Raw genomic sequence first — 21,240 nt, forward strand, 5'->3', positions numbered from 1 at the left:
ACTTGATAAATTGAATGTGTTTTATGCGAAATGTGTTTTAGCCAACATTACAAAACACTGTTCGCCAACAATACCCAAAGAGAAGTGGCATCTGCCTCTTTAACCACAGAGCCATGCCAGACAGCATGTCTATCTCTAAACATGTCTATCTCCACATGGAATGGCTGCCATCAGGAATGGGAGTATTCTCTTCTATTTTCAGCCTCCACAGTGGTGCTGTGCTCTGCTAAAGGACTCTTATCTCAGCTCAGGCTCTCAAGGTCGAGAGCCTCTGAACCCCAACAGCTAAAAAGGAGGTTCAGTGTAAACACCAGCCATTATATGATATGTTAGTGGAGGATTACTGTAGCATTATAGGGGCATTCACTGAGAAATAAATAATGTGTTATTTGTCCATGTTAGACCATAAGTAACTGTATGTATGTGCAAAGATCCAACAGAAAAATATCCTGTTTTAAATTAAATAGCAAGTGTGTTTATATGTCATATGTAACTACAGGACACAATATAGTCTATAATAATAGAGCAACGATGTAATGTAATGTGATATTACTTACAGATTTGTAACAAATCTGATATTACCTCCAGATATGATAGAATAAAAAGAAAAGCAAGAATAAATTCAAATGAAATAGATCACGTGTTAAGAACTGCATGTTATTCATATAATTTACATCCTTATCAAATCATTAAGAGTTCACTATACCCTGTGGATGGGAGCACTGTCATCCTAGAAGAGACAACTCTTATCATGAAAAAAACATTTCATTATAAGTTAAAAGTGATCAGCCTAAAAAAACATTGTTTTGATTTATAGTGACCACCCATCTAAGCAGACCAGTAGATCTAAAGCATGCCAGTAAAATTCTTCAACAGTATAACAGCTATAGTTTTTTCTTAATTTGATAATATCTTTGTAGATATTAGGATAGAAATGACACTGCTGAGCTTTCTAATTAGTAAGCAATAAAACACACAGGCATGATCATGCTAAAACCTGAAAAATGCTCTTATACTGATGTCATTAGATACGACATGAACATTAAAAAATCTAAAATATGCATTCAGTGAAATAATTAGACTTATTTAGATTAGGTTTTTATACATTAAATCAATAGATTCACACACACCCCACCACCACTATTAATACTACTACTACTACTACTAATATTATAAATGATATATTAATTGCACTAGGCTCCTGTAAAGCTTCATTCCTTATAACAATAATTAATGACATCCTTATACAGTCAATATTATTTGTGCTGTGTCATGAATCTGTGGCTCAGAAAATTTATTTTGTTTAAAGACTCATTGATTGAGAAAATGCTGTAATTATTGTGACTAACCAAATGAGTGGCAGATAAAATGAATGGAACTGACTGGCATGGCAAAATATAAAAAATAAAAGAAATAAAAAATCACTGTATAAACTTGTACATACACAATATGAAGTAAGGTATATGGCAGGAATTGCTCTGTATTATTATTATTATTATTATTATTATTATTATTATTATTATTATTATTATATTTGTTTAGCCAAGGTGGGGTGTAAAGTTTGAAATCTTCCCAGCATTGAGCTATTGGCATACTTCTTTCTCTCCTTCTGTGTGCAGGAATGATGCCTGATGTGGAAAAGTCACCGTGGAGAAGTAGTTGGAGGCAAAGTCATTGTAAAAACTAATATATTACTACGCAATAAATTCATTAAACTGAAGATATGGAGCTTTAAAAATATTTAGCCTATTTAAGCTTTTACATTATACAGATTCCTTTTTATAATAATAATTATTCGAACTATTCTTTTATAATAAAATAACTTATACAAGCATGCACTACTAAATGTAGTAACACTTGAACTTAACTTTTATCCTTACATGTTAATTAATACATTAACTAACAAACATATACTTAACTTTAGCGCGTTCATACGCCTTAACTCATCATTCGTTCATATAATTCTTGTATTTATACTTGCTGTTACTATAAATTGTTCATGCTTTGTTGCTTTAAACTATTTCACGTGCCCATTTCCAATGCATGCTCGATCAGTTAATATGAAAGGACATCTTAATGAAAATGTCTAATATTACTGCTAATAAGGAAAGAAATTTGCTTGTGTCGTGCAAAAAAAAAAAAACGGATTGCTAACGTCGTGCAAAGAACACCGTGCTAATTGATGGCTGCTTTGGCGCGTTTGGTCTGGGTTTTGCTTTAACCTTGATGGCAATGTAGAGCTCGATGCAGAAATGTTGAGCACCGGCGAACATCAGTGGGCTTTTTATAAATAGTCGGCGGTACAGTAGAGTAGAGAGAGCCGAGCGCGGATAAAAATGCTGCTGGCCTTTTGTGCACGCGCGCAGCCAATGAGCGCGGGGCTGGCGGGTCCGAGCGCGCGCGCGTTTTCTCCCCTTTCTGCCCAAGTCTGACCTTGAGGGAGACAATAAAAGAGGGTCAGAGCGCGCGCCTGGGGCAAGCCGACCACCGAGAGCCTTCCACAGGTCAGTACCCACGTGCACTCCTGTGTTCAATATGTTCTAATGTCCTTTGACTTCTTTTTTTTTTATTCTCAAATGACAGATGATTCTATTTAAGGCTGTTTCAGTAAGAGGCGACGTACTTTTCTGCAGTGTTTTTAGATGCTCATTGACCTGGATGTGTGTGTGCTGTAGAAGTCTTGCGGCCCGGAAAGGTTTCTTGTGTCCTGCCTCCGTGGAGCTCAGAGAGTTTGACGAGGCCGCGATGGTTCTGCGCACAACCAACCTGGGGCTGTGCATGCGCAGAGCGCTGGAAGGTACTGTCTCCTCCACCCGCCATGAACAAACCTAGTACTTAGTGATGCATGACTTGCAGAAGTGCGGCGTGTACTTTAACTGCATGCTTGTGTAAAAGACAGATAAAAATAGATTGTTTCCTGTAAACATATATAAAGTTGGCACAAGAACACTTTTTCTTTTCTGATACCATGTGTCAACTGAAATCAATAGATAAAAAAAAAAAACTACCAAACTTTATAACCAAATCTGTTCCAAAAAGAAATACAGGGCCAAAAGAAGCATACGGCTAAAATATGACGCACAGGACTGCAGCTTTTATACAATTCTTTTCAACACCTTCACACAAGTAAACATGTCAAGTATATTAAAATACAAAAGATTTATGAATTATACATCGAAAAATAATCTACAATGTAAGAACTCTACAGAATGAATACTGCTTTTACCACTTGATCTGCTTTAACCCACTTGATTTTCTCTGACATTTTTATTACATTTGTAACATCACAAAAGAAAGATTCCCCTCTAACATCCAAACCACCGTTTTTGCTTGTACTGACCTATTCTTCACCTGAACTTTAAAAAAAACACACATTAATACAAAAAAGACCTAATGTATAGCCAAGAATAAAGGAAATCTTTCTTTATATTATTTATGAGGAAGATAAAGATAGCAGTCGATTCAGTTCTTTCAGATCCTTGGTGAGTCCTTGGTTTGGAGATTTAAACAAAGTAGATGGAAGGAATGATAGAACGTTTGTTTGGCTAAATAATATATTTAAAGTAGTGAACATCAGGTAGATATATATTTAAAAAAAAGGTAAAATATACAATTATATAACTAATATAACCATTATGGTGAGTAATGTGGGAAATGTGGAAGTTAGATTCACACTGGCTTACAAAAGAACTGAAATAATGACAGCTCTTTAAGCCTTATAAAATGGCGGCCAATGGACACATTAGAACAAGTGTTTATTCTTCATGCTGTGGTTTCATTTTTTTATCCTTCTAATCTAAATTTTTTATTTCAGGTCTTTGCTGTCCTCGTCTTTGTGCTTCCAGTCTGTGGATCTCCAGACGGCTGTTCTATGTAACAGAGAACCCTAACAAATGGCGACGTCGACTCTGCTGATGTCATCTCTGATTATAAAAGAGAGCTCAGACACATGATCTGAAATCTACTCCATTGCTGACAATGCACACAATGACACGCAAAAACGTAAGCCAATATGCACTTTTTTTTTATTTACACACTAATCCCAGTGTGTAAATCAGTATGTTCGTGGTAAATAACATGCCTCATGACAGTAGGTCTCTCCTTTTCATATTTCTACACAAAGCAAGTTCATACATTCTACAAACTTTAATTAAATATTTTTATATAGATATATAGAACTAAAAAGTCGCTCTAAACATCCCTTCTTTGCCAGTTCTTCCTTGTACTTAGCTAGGCATGAGCTCTTTGCAGTGGAGGAACTCCTTCTGTTACTGTCTGTTAAAATCTTATAAGCAGTTCACCAACCCGTTCTGGATGATGTAATAAAAGTAATAGAATTATTTATGCATGAAGTTTATTTTTCTTAGCCTATTTCTCTTTCTCTTAACAGTTTCGAGCAGTTGTGCATCAGTTTCACAGCTGCCAAACTTCGGCAGCTTTTTTTAACCAGCACGTGTTCGTTTTGGAGCTGGGGAATATAACATATGGCATTCAATGGACTTTTATTGACTTTGGCTTAGATCTACATTGACCTCATTGAGTAGGTGAGTTCCTGCTTTATAAGTAAGATTAAGTCATAATAACTGCTAATTTTTTTGATCCTCAGGAATGTACTTTATTGTGCTGATGCCATCTTCTGGGAATAATGTCTGTAACATAGGAGGGTGTGCATGTTCCCTAAGCCCTCACACATGGAAATACTAACACTAATTTCTTCAAACACCCAAGCAAATTGTACACCAAGACAGTTCATCATGCTGATGATAAGATCTCAAAATTAGACTGTTTTGGATACCTTCCAAACATCGTCTTTCAAGTCAATGACAAGTCTGAGTAGTCGTTTTATTTATTTCATAATAATTTTTAATTATAAATATTATAAAAAATACTATTTTTATTCTAAAGAAGGAAAAAAACATTGACAAAATTTTTATTCAAGTTTAATAGTATATTTATTCTGTATTAGGAGTGAAGCTTAGGGAAAAAAAGAAAAGGGTTTCCTCCAGAAAAAAAGCAATTAATCACAGCACAGAAATTTGAGTTTGAATGCAGAAATTTAAAAAAGCTGCTTAATTAAGGTATTAAAATCCGATGCAAAAGAACAAAGCAACATTCGAGTGAAGCTGCATGTAGAATATGTGTATTAGATAAATATGTAGAGATTTAAATTCAATAAGGAAAATTTTTACGGACCTATAACACCTGCATTGATGTTGGAGCGTGAGGCAGTTAAGACTTGCAGTGATGTTTAGGTAACTTCACCCATGAACATCACTTTAAGTCTGTGCTGGCTCCACTCTTACCAGCAACACAACATTTCAGTGAGGTAAGAAATCATAGACAATCAATTGGGTTCAGCAAAACTATGACAAATGGATTTTTTTTTTACATGGTCAGTAGTGTTGTACAGTGTAGTGTTGTACAGTCACCACTTTGCTTACTGACTAATGATGAATTTGTCACTTATTTTCAGACAAGAATCTAACCTGAGGAGAACCTAATCTTTACTTCTGTAACATCACATCGCCACTTTATTTAGAGTCTGCTCTTAAGTATGATGGAGGTGTCTTTGATCCTTTACCACACGATGATGTTCTGGAAATTTTGTTTTGGTGGATGGGATTTTTTTTTTAACCCAAATCCTGTGTTCCAAACAATGGTGAGTTTTAAGATTTTCGTTAATTTAATATAAAGGATATGTTGAGTTAATAAACAAACAAGAAATGTTTTAATGCTTCTTCCTATACTTTGATCAGTTTTGTTTTGACCAAAACTTCTAAATCTTGATCACTTCTAACTATCCAAAGGATAAATGGAAACGAGGCTGGTGAGAAACTGGATACTGCAGTACATGTTAGCCAAAACAATGATTCATACCTTTTTTTTTTTCTTTTCTAGTTTCTCTCTCTTCTTGATTTTTTTCATGCTGGTCTTCTTGGTCATCTGCAAGTCTTCCACTTGTTTTACATATTTAAATCAGCAGCAGTTTAAATTAAGTCAGGAAAGGAAATAGTGAATGGCTTAGCACAATTATTATGGTTGAGTGTTCTAGAGTTAAATCCTAAGCTAAATGCTAGAGAGAATGTGGTTTTTTTTTTTATGGCTGAAAGTTTTTAAAGAATGCATGAGGTATGTCTGTCGTGTGGTGTGGCGTGTGTCCATTGTGTCCACAAACCCATCCATGATTGTGTGTGGCCCCTTTAATAAGCCTGTTAAACCCCTTCTACCCTGAAAAGCATTGACAAAAGCAGGTGTGGTGGTGGGTCATGTGGTTGCTCAAAGCAACCACATGCCAGTTGTTCAGTATTCTTTCCCCAGTATGGCCCCCTTCCCCCCATTATAAATAACCTCCATCTATCCCACTCCTCTTTCCCTTACTGCTTTGTTAGGAATAGTTGCTGTCAAGAGCATACGCATCGCTGAGATGCCAGCCCAGGTGATTGAGGATTAAGTCCTCTTGTTTCAGCAGTAAGTTGGGTTGCAGATAATGAACGACCTCTGTCCAACCTCTGAATGAGTGTCCCTGATTGTAATGCCATGCCAGCAATGCGGAATTGATTTACTTTTCAGGCATGTCCAGTATCACCATGGGCTTACTGATATAGAACACAAGACACAATGGCGTGTGCTGGTTTGACCCTATTTGGTGCTGAGCTAATTTAGAACAATGGCGGAGGCAAGTCTATGTTCCACCATTAAATTGGAAACTGTTGCTCTCCAACTTGCACCCGAATGAAAAGAAAGATACTTACCATACTGTACTTTTATATTGCTGTTTTCATAAGACTTGTAAAATGTCCATTATCATTTTTTCCCCCCCAGAAGAAAGAGCTGGCCTGAGTAAGTGGTTTGTTAAGCAGACAAGACCATCCATTACATCACATATAAAAAGGCTCTTGATTAAGAGTGCCAATCAGGCAGCACTGGAGGAACCGCTTTGGGTCAAAGTATGCAGATGATGTAGAAGACCTATCTGAAATGGTGCTCCACCTCAGCAATGCTACCAAACAGACAAGTTAATCACAATTTATAAACCAAAAGTCAACATTTCTACACCATAAACAATGAGGTATCGATTCAATAAAGAAGTTAAACAAATGGAAGCTAAGTGCCATTAACAAACTATGGGAATGGATCTTGAAGAGTCTGGACGTTGGAATGAAGATCTCACAAAACAAATAGCAGCAACAGATCAAAACATCTTTCAGGAAAAAACTTCCAACAGTAATTCCCAGAGAGTGAAAATTTTGCATGCACAGATAAACAAAGATAACACAATTACCACATAGGGAAGTAAATCTGATGATTGAATGTGTGCTGAACCTGAAAAAGAAGCTAGAAAGTGATATCTCAAAGGTGGCTTTGATGCAATGGTGATGCAATGCTCAGGAGAGCATCTACAGATTGGAAAGTTAGTGTGCATTGTATCATCTTGAACCATTCTTTCTTGCTTGCATTGCAGTTCCCAACTTCTAGGAAAGCACATGCAGTGTTCATATTGGTGCACATCAGCACATAAGTACAAGTAACTTTAACAGTGTTCAAGGTGCAAGGATGGAACAATATCAACAAAAGAATTTCTGCTTTAGAAACATCCACTATAGTGCAAAGAAGAACAGACATGGATTATTCTCGAACCAACCGACTGTGCCTATGCTAAAGACAAACACATTATCCACTAATGTTCTTATATTTAGAGCAGGTGAGTCTTCTCATTAAACTATTCTAATGAAGCATACACATCTTTCAAATTTTTTTTAGTTTAAGGATTCTTTGTAATGTAGACAGAAAAAAATTATCATTGCTTTTCCATAGTAAATCTTTCATGCAGTATTAAGATGTTTTTCAGAACATGTTGCCAGAAATGATTAAAAATCGTGAAGCATAAATAAAGAGAATTACTAGCTTGATGTTGTAAGTGCTGTTCTTTCTGAAATGATTTTAAACTAAAGGTAACAAGATTGTAAATTTTGATGATGTTCTTTTCATTGCAATAGGATACCTCTTAGCTATTAAACAGCATAACGTTTCCACCAAGAGTGTTACATAATCGTGAGGCTCATCTGTTGCTTAGAACACCCTCATACCTCACACTGTCAAAACACTATCCAGACAAGCATCCAGCCCTCATGCACAACACATTATCTTCTGTTTTGATTCATGAATCATTTGTTACATTGAAAAAAGCACATAATTGGTTACTCTTCGAATGTGGCAGTTTCATACACCATATCTGACATCTGGATGTTAAACAATTACTGACAAACAGCATTGAAGCGTCGGTATTTTAGCTACTTGAATGATCAACGAGGATAATAATAGGTTTACGGCAAAATGTGTCTTGTTTTCATGTTTGTCACATCTCACAACTTCATGAAATGAAATACATCAGTGGACAGAATCTGAGAATACACCTATGCAATACAATATACAGATACCTTAACAATATTACTATCTGGCTGCATTTCTTGTCACAATGTAAAAGTACTCTGTTCTTCTTTTGGCTGCTCCCATTAGGGGTCGCTACAGCGGATTATCCGTCTCCATACCCCCCCTGTCCTCTACATCTGCCTCTTTCACACCAAGAGGCATACCTGCATGTCTTCCCTCACCACATCCATAAACCTTCTTCTTGGCCTTCCTCTTTTCCTCCTTTCTGGTGGCTCCATCCTCAGCATTCTTCTACCAATATAACTCCTGTCAACTCAATCTCGCCTCCCTCACCTTGTCACCAAAATGTCCTACATGCGATGTCCCTCTAATAAACTCATTTCTAATCTTGTCCATCCTCGTCACTCCCAACGAAAACCCTAACATCTTCAGCTCTGCTACCTCCAGCTCCACCTCCTGTCTTTTACTTAATGCCACCGTCTCTAATCCATACAACTTCACAGGTCTCACCACAGCCCTATAAACTTTCCCTTTTATTCTTGCAGATGCCCTTCTATCACAAATTACTCCTGCCACTCTTCTCCACCCACTCCACCCTGCCGACACTCTTTTCTTTACTTCCCTAACACACACTCCATTACTTTGCACTGTTGACCCCAGGTACCTGAACTTCACCACCTTCTCCACCTCATCACCCTGCAACCGCACCACTCCACTGCCCTCCCTCTCATTCACACACATGTACTCTGTCTTACTCCTACTGACTTTCATTCCCCTACTCTCCAGCACATACCTCCACCTCTCCAGGCTCTTCTCAACCTGCTTACTACTCTCACCACAAATCACAATATCATCCGCAAACATCATAGTCCAGGGAGACTCCTGTCTGACCTTGTCTGTCAACCAGTCCATCAACACTGCAAACAGGAAAGGGCTCAGAGCCGATCCTTGATGCAGTCCAATCTTCACCTTGAACCAGTCTTGTTCCTACTGCACACTTCACTGGTGTCACACTGTCCTCAAACATGTCCTGCACCACCCTCACATACTTCTCTGACACACTGGACTTCCTCATACAATACCACAACTCCTCTCTTGGTACCCTGTCGTACGCTTTCTCTAAATCCACAAATACACAATGCAATTCCTTCTGACCTTCTCTATACTTCCCCATCAACATTCTTAAAGCAAATAATGCATCTGTGGTGCTCTTCCTCGGCATGAAACCATACGGTTGCTCACAAATGGTCACCTCTTCTCTCAGCCTGGCCCTTAACCTCATGGTGTGACTGATCAACTTAATTCCCCTGTAGTTACTGCAGGTCTGCACATCCCCCTTGTTCTTAAAGATCGGTACCAGCACACTCCTTCTCCATTCCTCAGACATGACCTCTTCACTAAACCTCACACTACAGTCTTCCTCCTTCAGTTTCCACCATCATCTTCTTCTTTCAGTCTTCACTCTCCTCCTCTTTCTTCACCTCCAAAACCATCCTACAGAACACCATACGATGATGTCTAGCAACACTGTCCCCTGCCAACACCTTACAGTCTCCAATCTTCTTCAGGTTGCATCTCCTACATAGAACATAGTCCACCTGTGTGCACCTTCCTCCTCTCTTATACGTCACCCTATGATCCTCCTTCTTCTTAAAATAAGTAATTTACCACTGCTATATTCATCCTTTTGGCAAAATCTACCACCATCTGCCCTTCCACATTCCTCTCCTTAAGGCCATACATTCCCATCACCTCCTCATCACCTCTGTTCCCTTCACCTACATGCCCATTTAAATCCGCCTCAATCATTCATTCCTATGTACCCCTTCTACCACTTCATCTAACTCACTCCAGAATGTTTCCTACTCCTCCATCTTACAACCCACTTGTGAAGAATTAGCACTGATGACAGTTATCATCACCTCTACAACTTCTAGCTTCATGTTCATCACCCTTTAAGAAACTCTCCTCACCTCCACTACACTCTTACTAAACTCTTCCTTCCGAATCACCCATACACCATTTCTCTTTCCATCCACAGCATGATGGAACAGTGTAAACCCACCTCCAATGTTCCTGGCTTTACTCCCTTTCCACTTGGTCTCCTAAACACTCAACATATCTACTTTTCTCCTCTCCATCATATCAGCTAACTCTCTCCCTTAACCAGTCAAAGTACCAACATTTAAAGTACCAACCCGAACCTCCACTCTCCTACACTTCTCCTTGTCCTGCCGTCTCTGTAGTCATCTTTCTCCTCTCCTTCGGCCAACAGTAGCCCAATTTCCACCGGTACCCTGTTGGCTAACGATATCTGTGGCGGTCGTTGGTAACCCGGGCCTCGAACGATCTGGTATGAAATTCTTAAATCGTGGTAAAAGCACTCTGTTGAATTTTAAAGGTTATTGAAAGGCACCTGGGACCTTTGCTTGTGGCCCACAACATACATTTATTCTTTGATCTTCAGTAGCATCTTTATCCTTATTATGATCCTGGAACCAATGCTTATACCCAAGCAGAAACACACCCGAAGTGAGATGGAAATTACTCACAGGACATCAGAGTCACACACAATTATTCAGTCAATTACACACCTGGGAATTTTGTAGGCATGCGTTTTGAGTGCCAATGGATTAATAAAAAAAACAAAAAGTCAAAAAATGGTCGCCAGCTACGTCCGGGTAATCAGTTAAGTTCAATAGTTATTTTACAATCATGATTAATAGAAAATAATCTCAGAATATAGTACATCAAATTTTAAGAAACTGATTCTTGTTCTTAATGGATATGAGCAGAAATTGATGTGGGGTTTTTTGGGTTTGTTTTTTGTTGTAAACCATCAGTTTTAGGGTTTTTGTGACTCAAGGGTCAAATGATGAATGCTGAAGTAAAAGATAAAAAAAAAATATATAATATAAAAAAAATATAAATATAAATAAATATATATATATATATATATATATATATATATATATATATATATATATATATAAATATAAATATATAAAAATAAAAAAAAAAGTAACCCTTCACATTAACAAGGTGTTTCTGCTCACAGGCCAGTTTTTCTCTACCGAATTCAAGACAATGCTGCACACGAAAATTCCAGGACATCAGCAGCTTTTAAAAATAATCAAAGCAGTCCACCTTGCACCACCAAACAAGCCACAGTCAAAATCACTTTTCCCCAGTCTGGATGTAGCATATCATTGCTTTCAATGATTAGTAATGTTTCAAGTTGAGGAACATCACATATTGAACCTATTTTTATTTATAGATATTTAACTCACTGCATTTGCAGTTGTTTCCTGTTTTTTTTAAAGTGTTGGATGATGGATTTGGACAGTGAACTGATCAAGTAACAACTATTATTTAAGCCACCGCTTTTTTTTGTTAATACATTTCCCCAAATTATGGTATAAACAAGCAACAAAAAATATTTAAAAAGCTTTCTATTGTATAAATTTACCCCACATAGACTTGCACACTAGCGGAGTTTGGGAACAATATTGTTGATGTAAATCATAAAGACATAGTTGTGATAAAACAAGTTACAACTTTATTTTTAGTTACTGTCCTGTCACTGGACTGAAAAGTTAGAATTTGATTTCAAGACTGAGCTAAACATTATCCATAAATATAGAGGCAGTATTTAAGCTAAGCAAACCACCAACATTAAATTGCTTGGCCCTGAAGTTTTTAATTGTTTTGCTGATGAAATAGGCTCTTTTAATGGGCATTTCCATGTTTGTTTGTTTTTTTTTTGATACAGGTTAGAACATTCCCATATATCTAAAAAGGAGAAAGCCCTTAGACTACAGCTGAAATAAGTGTGCCTCTGTAACCCTGGAACAACAACATCCAGCGTCTACTGCAACACGCGTGCGTACACACACACACACACACACACACACACACACACACACACACACACACACACACACACACACACAGGTTCATTAGAATCCATACAACCAAACACACTTGTAAAACATATGCACATCCACTCGACACTTTCCCATGCGCACACACACACTCATACATACAACCCACATAGCAGTCCGGTTTAATGAGCTCTGCATGTTGCTGTATAGAAGGGAACAGCAGCAGCTCATTAAAAACCCTCTTTCACTTCCACAGTCACACAGTCACCATGATCACATCTCCAGAATGTCTCTGTCTAGTTCCCTGTAGGCCTCATCAATGTAGGTGGCTATGGCACAAAGGGAGCTCCTATCTGAACTCAGCAACACTGTCACCGTTTCCTTCCAGTAGGTGAAAGGAATACAGGAACTCTGTACAAGGAGAGACAAAGCAATGTATAAGATGCATATACAGTATCTGGATAAGCTGCTTTAAAAATATCCTTTGAAAAATTTCAATTTTGTCTGTGGTAAAAAAAAAAGGAAAAAAAAAGAACAATTGCCATTGTGAGCTTATTACAATAAGACTCAGATAGAACTTTATCACCTTTATCTCCTATACATACCCATGTTAACTGGTATGGCTATGACATCATCTCAGCTCCTGCCGAAATAATGGCATGACCCCAAATATTGTTCAAAAAATTGTTGGTGTCAAGTAGGTGAAGTAAAGTTGATGATGAGTATCTAACTCTGCCTGCTCAGGGTATTGAGGTCAATGGGCACCAACATGTTTCTCAAATAATAAAAAAATAATAATAAATTGAGTCAGATTGAGGATATATTAGTGTCCAAGAGAGTGATTGCTTACATTCTCCAGACAGGTGCTGTCCTTGTCTTTGTTGAGGTAGTGATGTTGCCAGAAACGCAGCAGGTGGTGGAAGTTGTTAAGCAAGCAGCCCGGGTATTTCTCAGCATACTCTTTCTCCTTAAGAGCTCGTAGGTAGAATGGCAGCTTGCCCCGCCACCGTGCCAGCATCAGCACTACCAAACTTGTATTGAGGCAGCTCACGTTCTCCTGGCAATAGACAGCAAGCGCACATGTTCAAGGTTTCTATTTGTCAATGCTACCATAAGTGCAGACATACACAGGAACTGAAACATCATTTCTTTTCTCTCTCATTGAGTGTTTTTTAATATATGTGTTTGTATGTTAATAATGCCTGGATTATTGTGGTGTACAGAGGTTACAAATTAAAAGGGAAAAAAAAAACTTAGTGTGCACAACGGCATTTAAAAACAAAGTAAAGTCTTGCCTGGGTTAGAGTCTGCACATTAATGATGTTGATAAGCCTGAAGAGGAAGGACAGTCTGTTCTCCACTTGAGCCATATAAGACAACAGGCGGCACTCTGACAGCACCTCAATCACTGAGATAGGAAAACAGTTTGTAATCCTGCATCAAACTTTACATGTATAGCAATTAATCAGAGCCGTTTGTTTGGTCATCGGCACCTTTTATGTCTTCCGTCTGCCCTTCAAAGCGGTCCAGGGACAGAACGATGCAGCGTACCAGCATGTTGGAGTCCACAAGCGAGCTGTTGATCTGGTTCAGAAACGTCTCAAACTAAGAATACAAAGGGGCACATAATAATCATGCTAAGAACATTCATCCAATCAAGGGTTAGAGGGATTTTTTTTTTACTTGTTTAAATAAATAAATAGCAATTTCCCCCTAATTATGTAACTGTGCATCAATTATATTTTGAAGAAAAATTGCTTGCTTGGTAGCAAAATCCAATATTCTGACATTATTACAAAATAAAACAAATTTCAGGAAAAATGTCTACTATAAACCAAATCAAAAATGGTTGATTATATCAATAAGTTAAAAAGCTATATATTTGAAATATTAGACCTACAGTGACTTTAGACTTTGTTCACATTAAAATGTTATGCACCCTTATCCTTAAATGCATGAGAATACAAAAAATTCTTTTTTTTTGCATATTACTACCACTCAGGAGGCAAGACACACCTTTTCTTCTGTGTTCACATATTTGTTAAATCTCTTGAAGGCATCGATGTTGAATTTCATGAGTTCACCAAGCAGATCAAAATAGCTCTGAAGGACGTCACGGGATTTACAGCCACTGTCAATGATGCAGAAGAGGATGTGCTGCAGGGCCCCACGGAAGAGGTTTAAATTTAGACTCCACCATATTTCATGACATACATGGATATAAGTGAGCGATGTATGAAGGACAACATATAGAACGTAAAGATCAATCACCTCTAACAACCCTCTCTTCAGCAGGAACATCTGGTCTGCATAAGATGTGGCACCACGTAAGAAACTCTCTACTGCTCTAGCCTGCCAGAACCTATAGAGTAGATCAACAGTGACAACGTAACTGTAGTGCACTTTGTAGGATCACTTTATGGTGAAATAAGATCTGTGAAGACTCAACAAGAGTGCGCACCTGAATGATGAATCGACTGGTTCTTTCTTCATGACTGAAATTAGCCGTGTCAGAAGGCCCTTCTTTCCGTCACACGCAAGATTCCTGTATTAAGAAAGTTTACACAGCATGAGAAGTAAAGTATTAATAGTGTGATGGAAACAAAAAGCTAGGAAAGTTTTTTCCCCTCAGTACCTGTCTGTGTTGACCAACGCCTCCACTTCAGGAATATTTGCTTTTAAAGAGATGGCACTGAGCTCATTCAACTCTTGCCCATTCAGGAGAAGATACTTGTTCCTGATTCCAAATACAAGGTTTTAAATGCATTACATGTTTAAAAACCCCCACAAACACACAATGAAGCAAGGAAATGATGCACACTCTCAGATGCACTTACTCATGGTGGTCACTGAAACTCTGTAGCAACCTGAGAAACTGGATCTTAAAGGAGATCTCCTGTAGACAAAAGAAAACATTTTGTGAACCTGGTGTACGTCTAAACTATTAACACCTCAACACCGAGCCGTTTTCATACATCTTGAATAACAAGAAATTAATCTCAATAACACGGTTTTGCAAATGTTATACTGTTTCTCTTCTGAGTTTGTACTTGTTCATCATTTAAATCTTCCATGCAATCCGACATCTACTTATGTTTTACAAATATTTATAATGTATAGATTTTTGCTCTGTTTACAGCCTAAATACAGCCTTTAATATAATGCCATATTAAATATCTTGCACTATTAGTCACTAGATTGCATTACCTTCAGTACTGAAATCCTATGGTCCTGCATCTGACTTGATGCAACTGTGTTTTTTTAAATGTTTGTTGAACCAGAGAAAACAGTGCGGAGGTTTTATGTTACACTCTACTGTAAATATTATTTGAAATATAAAATAATAATAATAATGACAATGTCTAGTATACCAATATATTACATGAACCAAAGAAAAGGCCAACATGGTGATTATTATACAGCAAACATAAAAACAAAACTGGGACATCATAGACAAGTTATGATCTGATTAGCATAGTACATGCAACTGGTCATCAGATTACAATCTGGATAAGCAGAGCCTCTCTTGCATACAATGCATATAATTAATATATTTATCAATATACACTACTGGTGAACAAGTAAAAGTGCCCCTCTAAGTACAAGCCCAGGAATATGAGTCTTACTGGACTGCAGTCACAATTCTGGTTCTGTCTGTGTAGCACATGACTAGATGGATGTCTCCTCCAGATCAGTTTGTCAAACAAGTTGTTCAGGCCAGGAATCAATCGGAACTCTGCAAGCATCCTGTGAACCTGTGGGAAAGAGAGTTATATATCTAGCGATTTAAATATTGCAACTATGTTGAGTATTAAAGATGTATTAATTCCACATTGTCAGCATTATTTCTTGCTTAAAGTTCAGTAGAATCCATATTAAGCTTGAGTAATTATTCCTACCTGATTTCTTTGTCGGCCCATAAGCAGGACACACAGCACATACAGAACCTCCACTTTGTACATGATCTCATGCACTATCTTCATTGACTGAGGCAAAGTGTGTCTAAGAGGACTTGATGAAAGTGAACCTTCATCAGATGACTCTGGAAAACAGGTGTGGTGTGGAGAAGAAAATTTGTTTTTTTCAAAAGAGGATAACAAGTTTAATTTAAACATAAGCAATGTGCAATAAGGATGATTTATACTGTCACAACGCAGAGAATACAAGTAAATAAGCATCTATACACCAAATCCAAAGATTTATAAAAAAATTTCCCAAACAATAATATTCACTAATAAACATTTAGTAATTACAATTTACCAAACTCTCATGCTTGAGTTCATCGATGTGAACATAAACACAAATTCAAAAGCTTAAAAACAAAACAAAAAAAAAAAGAAACAATTTGGGATCTATTTCAGGGTAATTGAGTCATAAATGATCCTGAACTCTTCTTCCCTCTGTTCTACAGGGAAATGTAAAAGCTATTTTGTTAACTGTAACAGGCCCCACAGTAAACAAATTTATATTACGTGATGATATAATGGCACACACAGGGACTACGCATGCTCACAGGACTATACATGAGGACCAAAACTTCTCACCTGTGCTGCTCTGCTCCGCCTCTTCAATCGCCATCTGCATAAGAGCATCCAACACCAGGGCGTTGTCCAGCCAGCTGTGCCAGTCCTCCAGCTCCTGCAGCAGTGCAGCCGTGCCTGAAGCTTCTGACACTTTCCGTGTAGCCAGCTTGCACAGGCGCTCAATGAAGCCCGGGATATTTAGTAGAGCAACTGCAAAGAAAGAAGACGACCATTGTACTTTTATTTATCTATTTGTTTTTCTTCTTGTCTATTTGATACATAGTGTATATTTAATTCATAGTTCTTCAGGTTCAATATTTTACTCTATCCTACTGAGTATGTAGGAGAGAGAAATAAAAATTCACATGACTTCGCCTACGGCTTCATACTTTATTCAGAACAAACAATGGTTGCAAACATCTGCTAATAGATAAATGCTGTAAATAAGATAACTACAAAAGCAATTTTGTCAATTTAAGTGCGAGACACTAACCTTGATTGCTTTCTGCACGTGATGGAGATGCGGTTATCTTTTGTTGAGCGTTGCGGGCCAAAAGGGTATGTTTGTCATCCATGCCTGCATCCTGCTCCGATATGGTGACAGACAAGATACGGCAAAAGTTGGCTAGCTGCTGCTGGTTGAAGCTCTGCACCAGACTGCCCAAGTTGGGAATATCCTCCAGTCGGATCACCTCCTTAGAAATAGTTACAATAGAAATAAAAGTTTAGAGCTTCTATCTATTACTGCTGGGCAAACAAACTTAAACAAGCAGAGTAATTACTTACCTTTCGGACCCCCATTATGTCTTCTATAAGTGTGGCTGTTTGTAGGAAAGTTTTTTTGTTTGACATTAAAGTGAAAAGAAACATGACAAAGTCGTCTCTTGCGGCAAGACTTTTTGTAACGCCCTCTGTCTGCAAGTCAGAAAAAAAAAAAAAAAAAAAAAAAAGACACACTTCTGTATTCTGTGGCTGATCAGAAATGGAAAGACTTTAAAAGATTACTGTAATGTTCTAATGAAATAGCCATAAAGATACCTACACATATACAGCAGTTGTACAGAACACTTAAACAGTCCTTGATGAGATCGTCACCCACTGCAAATAGAAATGAAAAAGAAAAAAAAAAGAAATGTCAATGCTGCTCTGATGTTATTCTCTAAACATTACCTGCAGAAGAATAAATTAATTCTTACAATCAGTTCATTTGGATAAATGTTACAGGCTGAAGAATAAACATTATTTCATTAACCCACAAATTTCTTGCATTTCATTTGAAAAAACTGAGCTGTGTCTGAGCTGAACATACGAGAAAGTTAACAGTGAATTTGGAATTTTCTCTCATTTCTCACATGAACATGGGGAAATAAAACAATAAAAAAAAAAAGCATGCTGCATTGCAAAAACACCTAGTTACCATAATTTCCGGACTATTAAGCGCACCCATATATAAGCCGCTGAATTTTACAAATATTTTTATTTTGAACATAAATAAGCCGCACCTGTCTATAACCTGCAGGTGTCTACAGTAATGTACTTTACACAGGCTTTAACGAAAGACACGTTACACACGGTGTAACGGGTGAAATATGTTGCGCTTCCTTTAGGAGCATAGCGGTATTTTGAGAATAGCCTGGCACTGCATTTTTCCGGTATTACTGCATGTGTGCAAGACGAGGATTATGTCCTTATTATTTTCTGATACTCATTTCTAAGTTTCTTTGACTAACCCGTAACGCTGTTGCCAAGAATAATAAAAAAAAGCAAGAGTTTTGGAAACCTGTCTGTGCTTATATGATTTCTGTTGTAACTGGAGTTAGTGAGCTCTCCCTTCACCCAGACGCAACGCGTTACAATGGCTTGTATCTAAACAGTAGCCTACCAAGAAAGTCATTGTTCACTGTCTTCCTCCTTCCTTTCACAACAATTTCTCTCTGAAGTTTATCTTTTGGCATCGTCGCACGGCATCTCCCGATGCCGTGCAGCTCAGAACAGAGGTGAGGTGCATTTTTTTCGTTTCCGTTCGGAAATTTCATTGGTCTAATGTTATGGGGTTCAGTTTTTTGGCTTGAAGTTTGTGAAACCGGGAAAAACCCAGGAAAAATTCATAAATAAGCCACGTCAGTGTTTAAGCCACGGGTTCAAAACATGGGAAAAAAGTAGCGGCTTATAGTCCGAAAAATACGGTAGTTTTCTCAAAGCAGGATATTGTTAGGCTTTAATAACTTATGTTTTCATTACCCAACCAAAATCTCTATTATAGGAATATCCACCACTGTTATGTAAAATATACTTGATGTACAAGACTTTCATTTTGGGTGTATGTTAATCCCATAGTTATTGTGCATTCTGGTAAAAGCATTAGCTCACTACTCAAGACTATAGCTTTTTCTACAGCAAAAGGTGTTTGCATTTATGTCGGTTTAAATCTTTAACTTATCAAAAAAAAAAATATTACGAAGTACAGGCATGTATTAAGGCTGTTAATAGATCATTGATATTTAGCATTTATTAAAATCTTGCTGACATGACAAATGATAAAATACAAATTCTGACCAAACTTGCGTCGCCTGTAATTTCACAAATTAGGTCAAAATTTAAACAGCCATGGCCCTGACCAGGACGAAGCGTTTACTAATGATGAAAGAAACCCGTAAATGTGCTGCAAAGCAGAAACACCCCAACGCGTTAATTACATGTGTATCCTCACATGTAAGGTAGCTTAAATGAAGGGTACTTACTAATGGGAACATTCCCTTGTATTGAGATTGTGGGCCGCATCAGAATCTCTATAAACAACTGTGGGAAAACGCAATTAAAAACCAGGAAGGAAAACAAATAGATTATTTTATAAAAACACGTAAATACACAGATTCTCAAGTAAAGCATTACTCACATCAACTCCTCCAAAAAGGTCAAAAGTGTATGTGTTTGGCGACACAGACTCCTGCGGTGTTTTTCTGTCTTCCGTCACGAAGGACATCGCCTCCATGGACAGCAGCGACGACAGCTCCTGCGTTACAACAAAACAACGTGCGTGCACAAGCGTCAGAGCCGTTTATGAAGACCAAGAAACCAAATAATATTTACACTCATTTCTTATAGATACCTTGACCACACTGTGACTCTTGGAAAGGTCACTGTTTATGTGGGTGGTGTTGTGTAGTTTCCTCAGCAGCAGAGGTATTCCCTGCCATCGAGCCTTCTTATCTCTTTCCTCAAGAAGACCCACTGGGATCTAATCAGACATGATGATTAGCAAGTGATCAAGCATGCACGAGTACAATCACTACAGAAGACATCAAAGTCAGTCACATAACTAAGTGCATGTATGTGTAAAGTCAAATGGTGAACTCATTCATTTACAACTGTTACGCAATATCCTAATGTTTGTGAAACAATTGTTTAAATACAGTTAAAAAATAATACATCACTGCGAAAAATAAAACCGTCGAAATACAGGTTGTAAGTCAATATATCACAGTACAAAGTAGACCCGGAACTAATATTATCTTATGGGCGTTAGCTTGCTATGTTAAGACGCCTTCTTAGAATAACGTTAGCTAGATTATAAGTTGTGCAATTAGTTATCAAATTGTGCTAAAAACAAAAGTTACACAATTGGAATTGTTTCCAACTATTAAACTTGTTTCCTAACATGCCTAATATGAGCAAACTGAGAAATACTGGACAACCTCATGCTAGCAAAACAGCTAATTAGAAAGCGAAGGCAGGATTTATAACCTGAAAACTAATAAAATAAGTCAGAGTTGTATATATTTTGCAAGTACACCGTGCATTACATTTCATCCCTTGCATATATATATATACCCCAAACGATACTTAGTGTCGTGATGCAAAGTTAAACGAGTATTCAGACCCGAGTAAAACAGCAACACTCGGGGCTCGGGGCTCTTGCGGCCTGCTAGTATCTAATCTATTGTACAGTCGATTCATTTTCAACAGAAATTGACTTGAATCGTGATGTTCATACCTGCGTGCCTTGGGTCGTCCCCAAGCCTGCTATTTGTCCAAATCTAATCTTATGCAATATGTTTTTGCTTCGATTTCTCCGTCTTGTTAGAGTCCGAGACGACTGCTGCCCGTTAGCCGCCATTGTTTATCCTTTGACGTCGCAAAGTTTTTTTCTTTTTCTTCAATAAAGTATTTGCTGAAGGACACAAACAGGCAGATTACTGACCTCTACCGACTCGGAGCTGTAATACCACTCCCTGGGTCTCTACAGTAGTAATGGGAAGATCGGAACATTTTAGTGACCTGTTTTTTTTTTATCTTATTCAGCAAAATGAACGAATCTTTTTTGAGTTATTTAGTTTATCTCGTTCCTTTGATCGGAAATCAAATAAAAGGTTACATTTTCAACAAGCGGATCCCTTAACACATCTACAAACACCAACTTACTTGAGCTTCAAAATTTATAT

The 21,240-nt window shown here is 37.6% G+C and overlaps 1 protein-coding gene and 1 long non-coding RNA gene across 5 annotated transcripts; one reads left to right on the forward strand and one right to left on the reverse strand.

The window, feature by feature from the left end:
• The first annotated feature begins 2,346 nt into the window (after positions 1–2,346).
• LOC310741911 lies at positions 2,347–7,910 on the forward strand. 4 transcript variants are annotated; one of them, XR_014538097.1, is made up of 6 exons: positions 2,347–2,504; positions 2,634–2,797; positions 3,815–4,002; positions 4,391–4,544; positions 5,474–5,659; positions 6,823–7,910. It is a non-coding gene; the product is annotated as an uncharacterized lncRNA (long non-coding RNA). The 4 variants fall into 4 exon arrangements; XR_014538098.1 differs by having other exon boundaries at positions 2,348–2,504; positions 5,474–7,910; XR_014538099.1 differs by having other exon boundaries at positions 2,426–2,504; positions 2,676–2,797; positions 5,474–7,910.
• A 4,017-nt stretch (positions 7,911–11,927) lies between these two features.
• trpc4apb (transient receptor potential cation channel, subfamily C, member 4 associated protein b) lies at positions 11,928–20,954 on the reverse strand. Its single transcript, XM_083570383.1, has 19 exons — positions 20,793–20,954; positions 19,908–20,036; positions 19,695–19,811; positions 19,540–19,597; positions 17,841–17,896; positions 17,585–17,713; positions 17,292–17,493; positions 16,820–17,008; positions 16,175–16,317; positions 15,902–16,030; positions 15,113–15,171; positions 14,911–15,012; positions 14,737–14,820; positions 14,547–14,637; positions 14,292–14,432; positions 13,769–13,880; positions 13,571–13,683; positions 13,126–13,332; positions 11,928–12,686 (listed from the first exon to the last, which is right to left on the reverse strand). The coding sequence occupies exons 1-19, from the start codon at positions 20,913–20,915 to the stop codon at positions 12,549–12,551; spliced, it is 2,322 nt and encodes a 773-aa protein (XP_083426509.1). The 5' UTR covers positions 20,916–20,954; the 3' UTR covers positions 11,928–12,548.
• Positions 20,955–21,240: the final 286 nt, after the last annotated feature.

This window comes from Silurus aristotelis, assembly GCF_946808225.1.
Source record: "Silurus aristotelis genome assembly, chromosome: 19".
In the NCBI taxonomy this organism is placed as follows: domain Eukaryota; kingdom Metazoa; phylum Chordata; class Actinopteri; order Siluriformes; family Siluridae; genus Silurus; species Silurus aristotelis.

Excerpts from the sequence above, each read along its gene's own strand:
- trpc4apb (XM_083570383.1), bottom strand. The coding sequence starts at position 20,915 with ATGGCGGCTAACGGGCAGCAGTCGTCTCGGACTCTAACAAGACGGAGA. Across the intron at positions 17,009-17,291 it reads ACGTGCAGAAAGCAATCAAG|TTGCTCTACTAAATATCCCG; the intron begins GTTAGTGTCTCG and ends CTTTCTTTGCAG. Across the intron at positions 15,172-15,901 it reads AGAATTGTGACTGCAGTCCA|GAGATCTCCTTTAAGATCCA; the intron begins GTAAGACTCATA and ends TTTTGTCTACAG.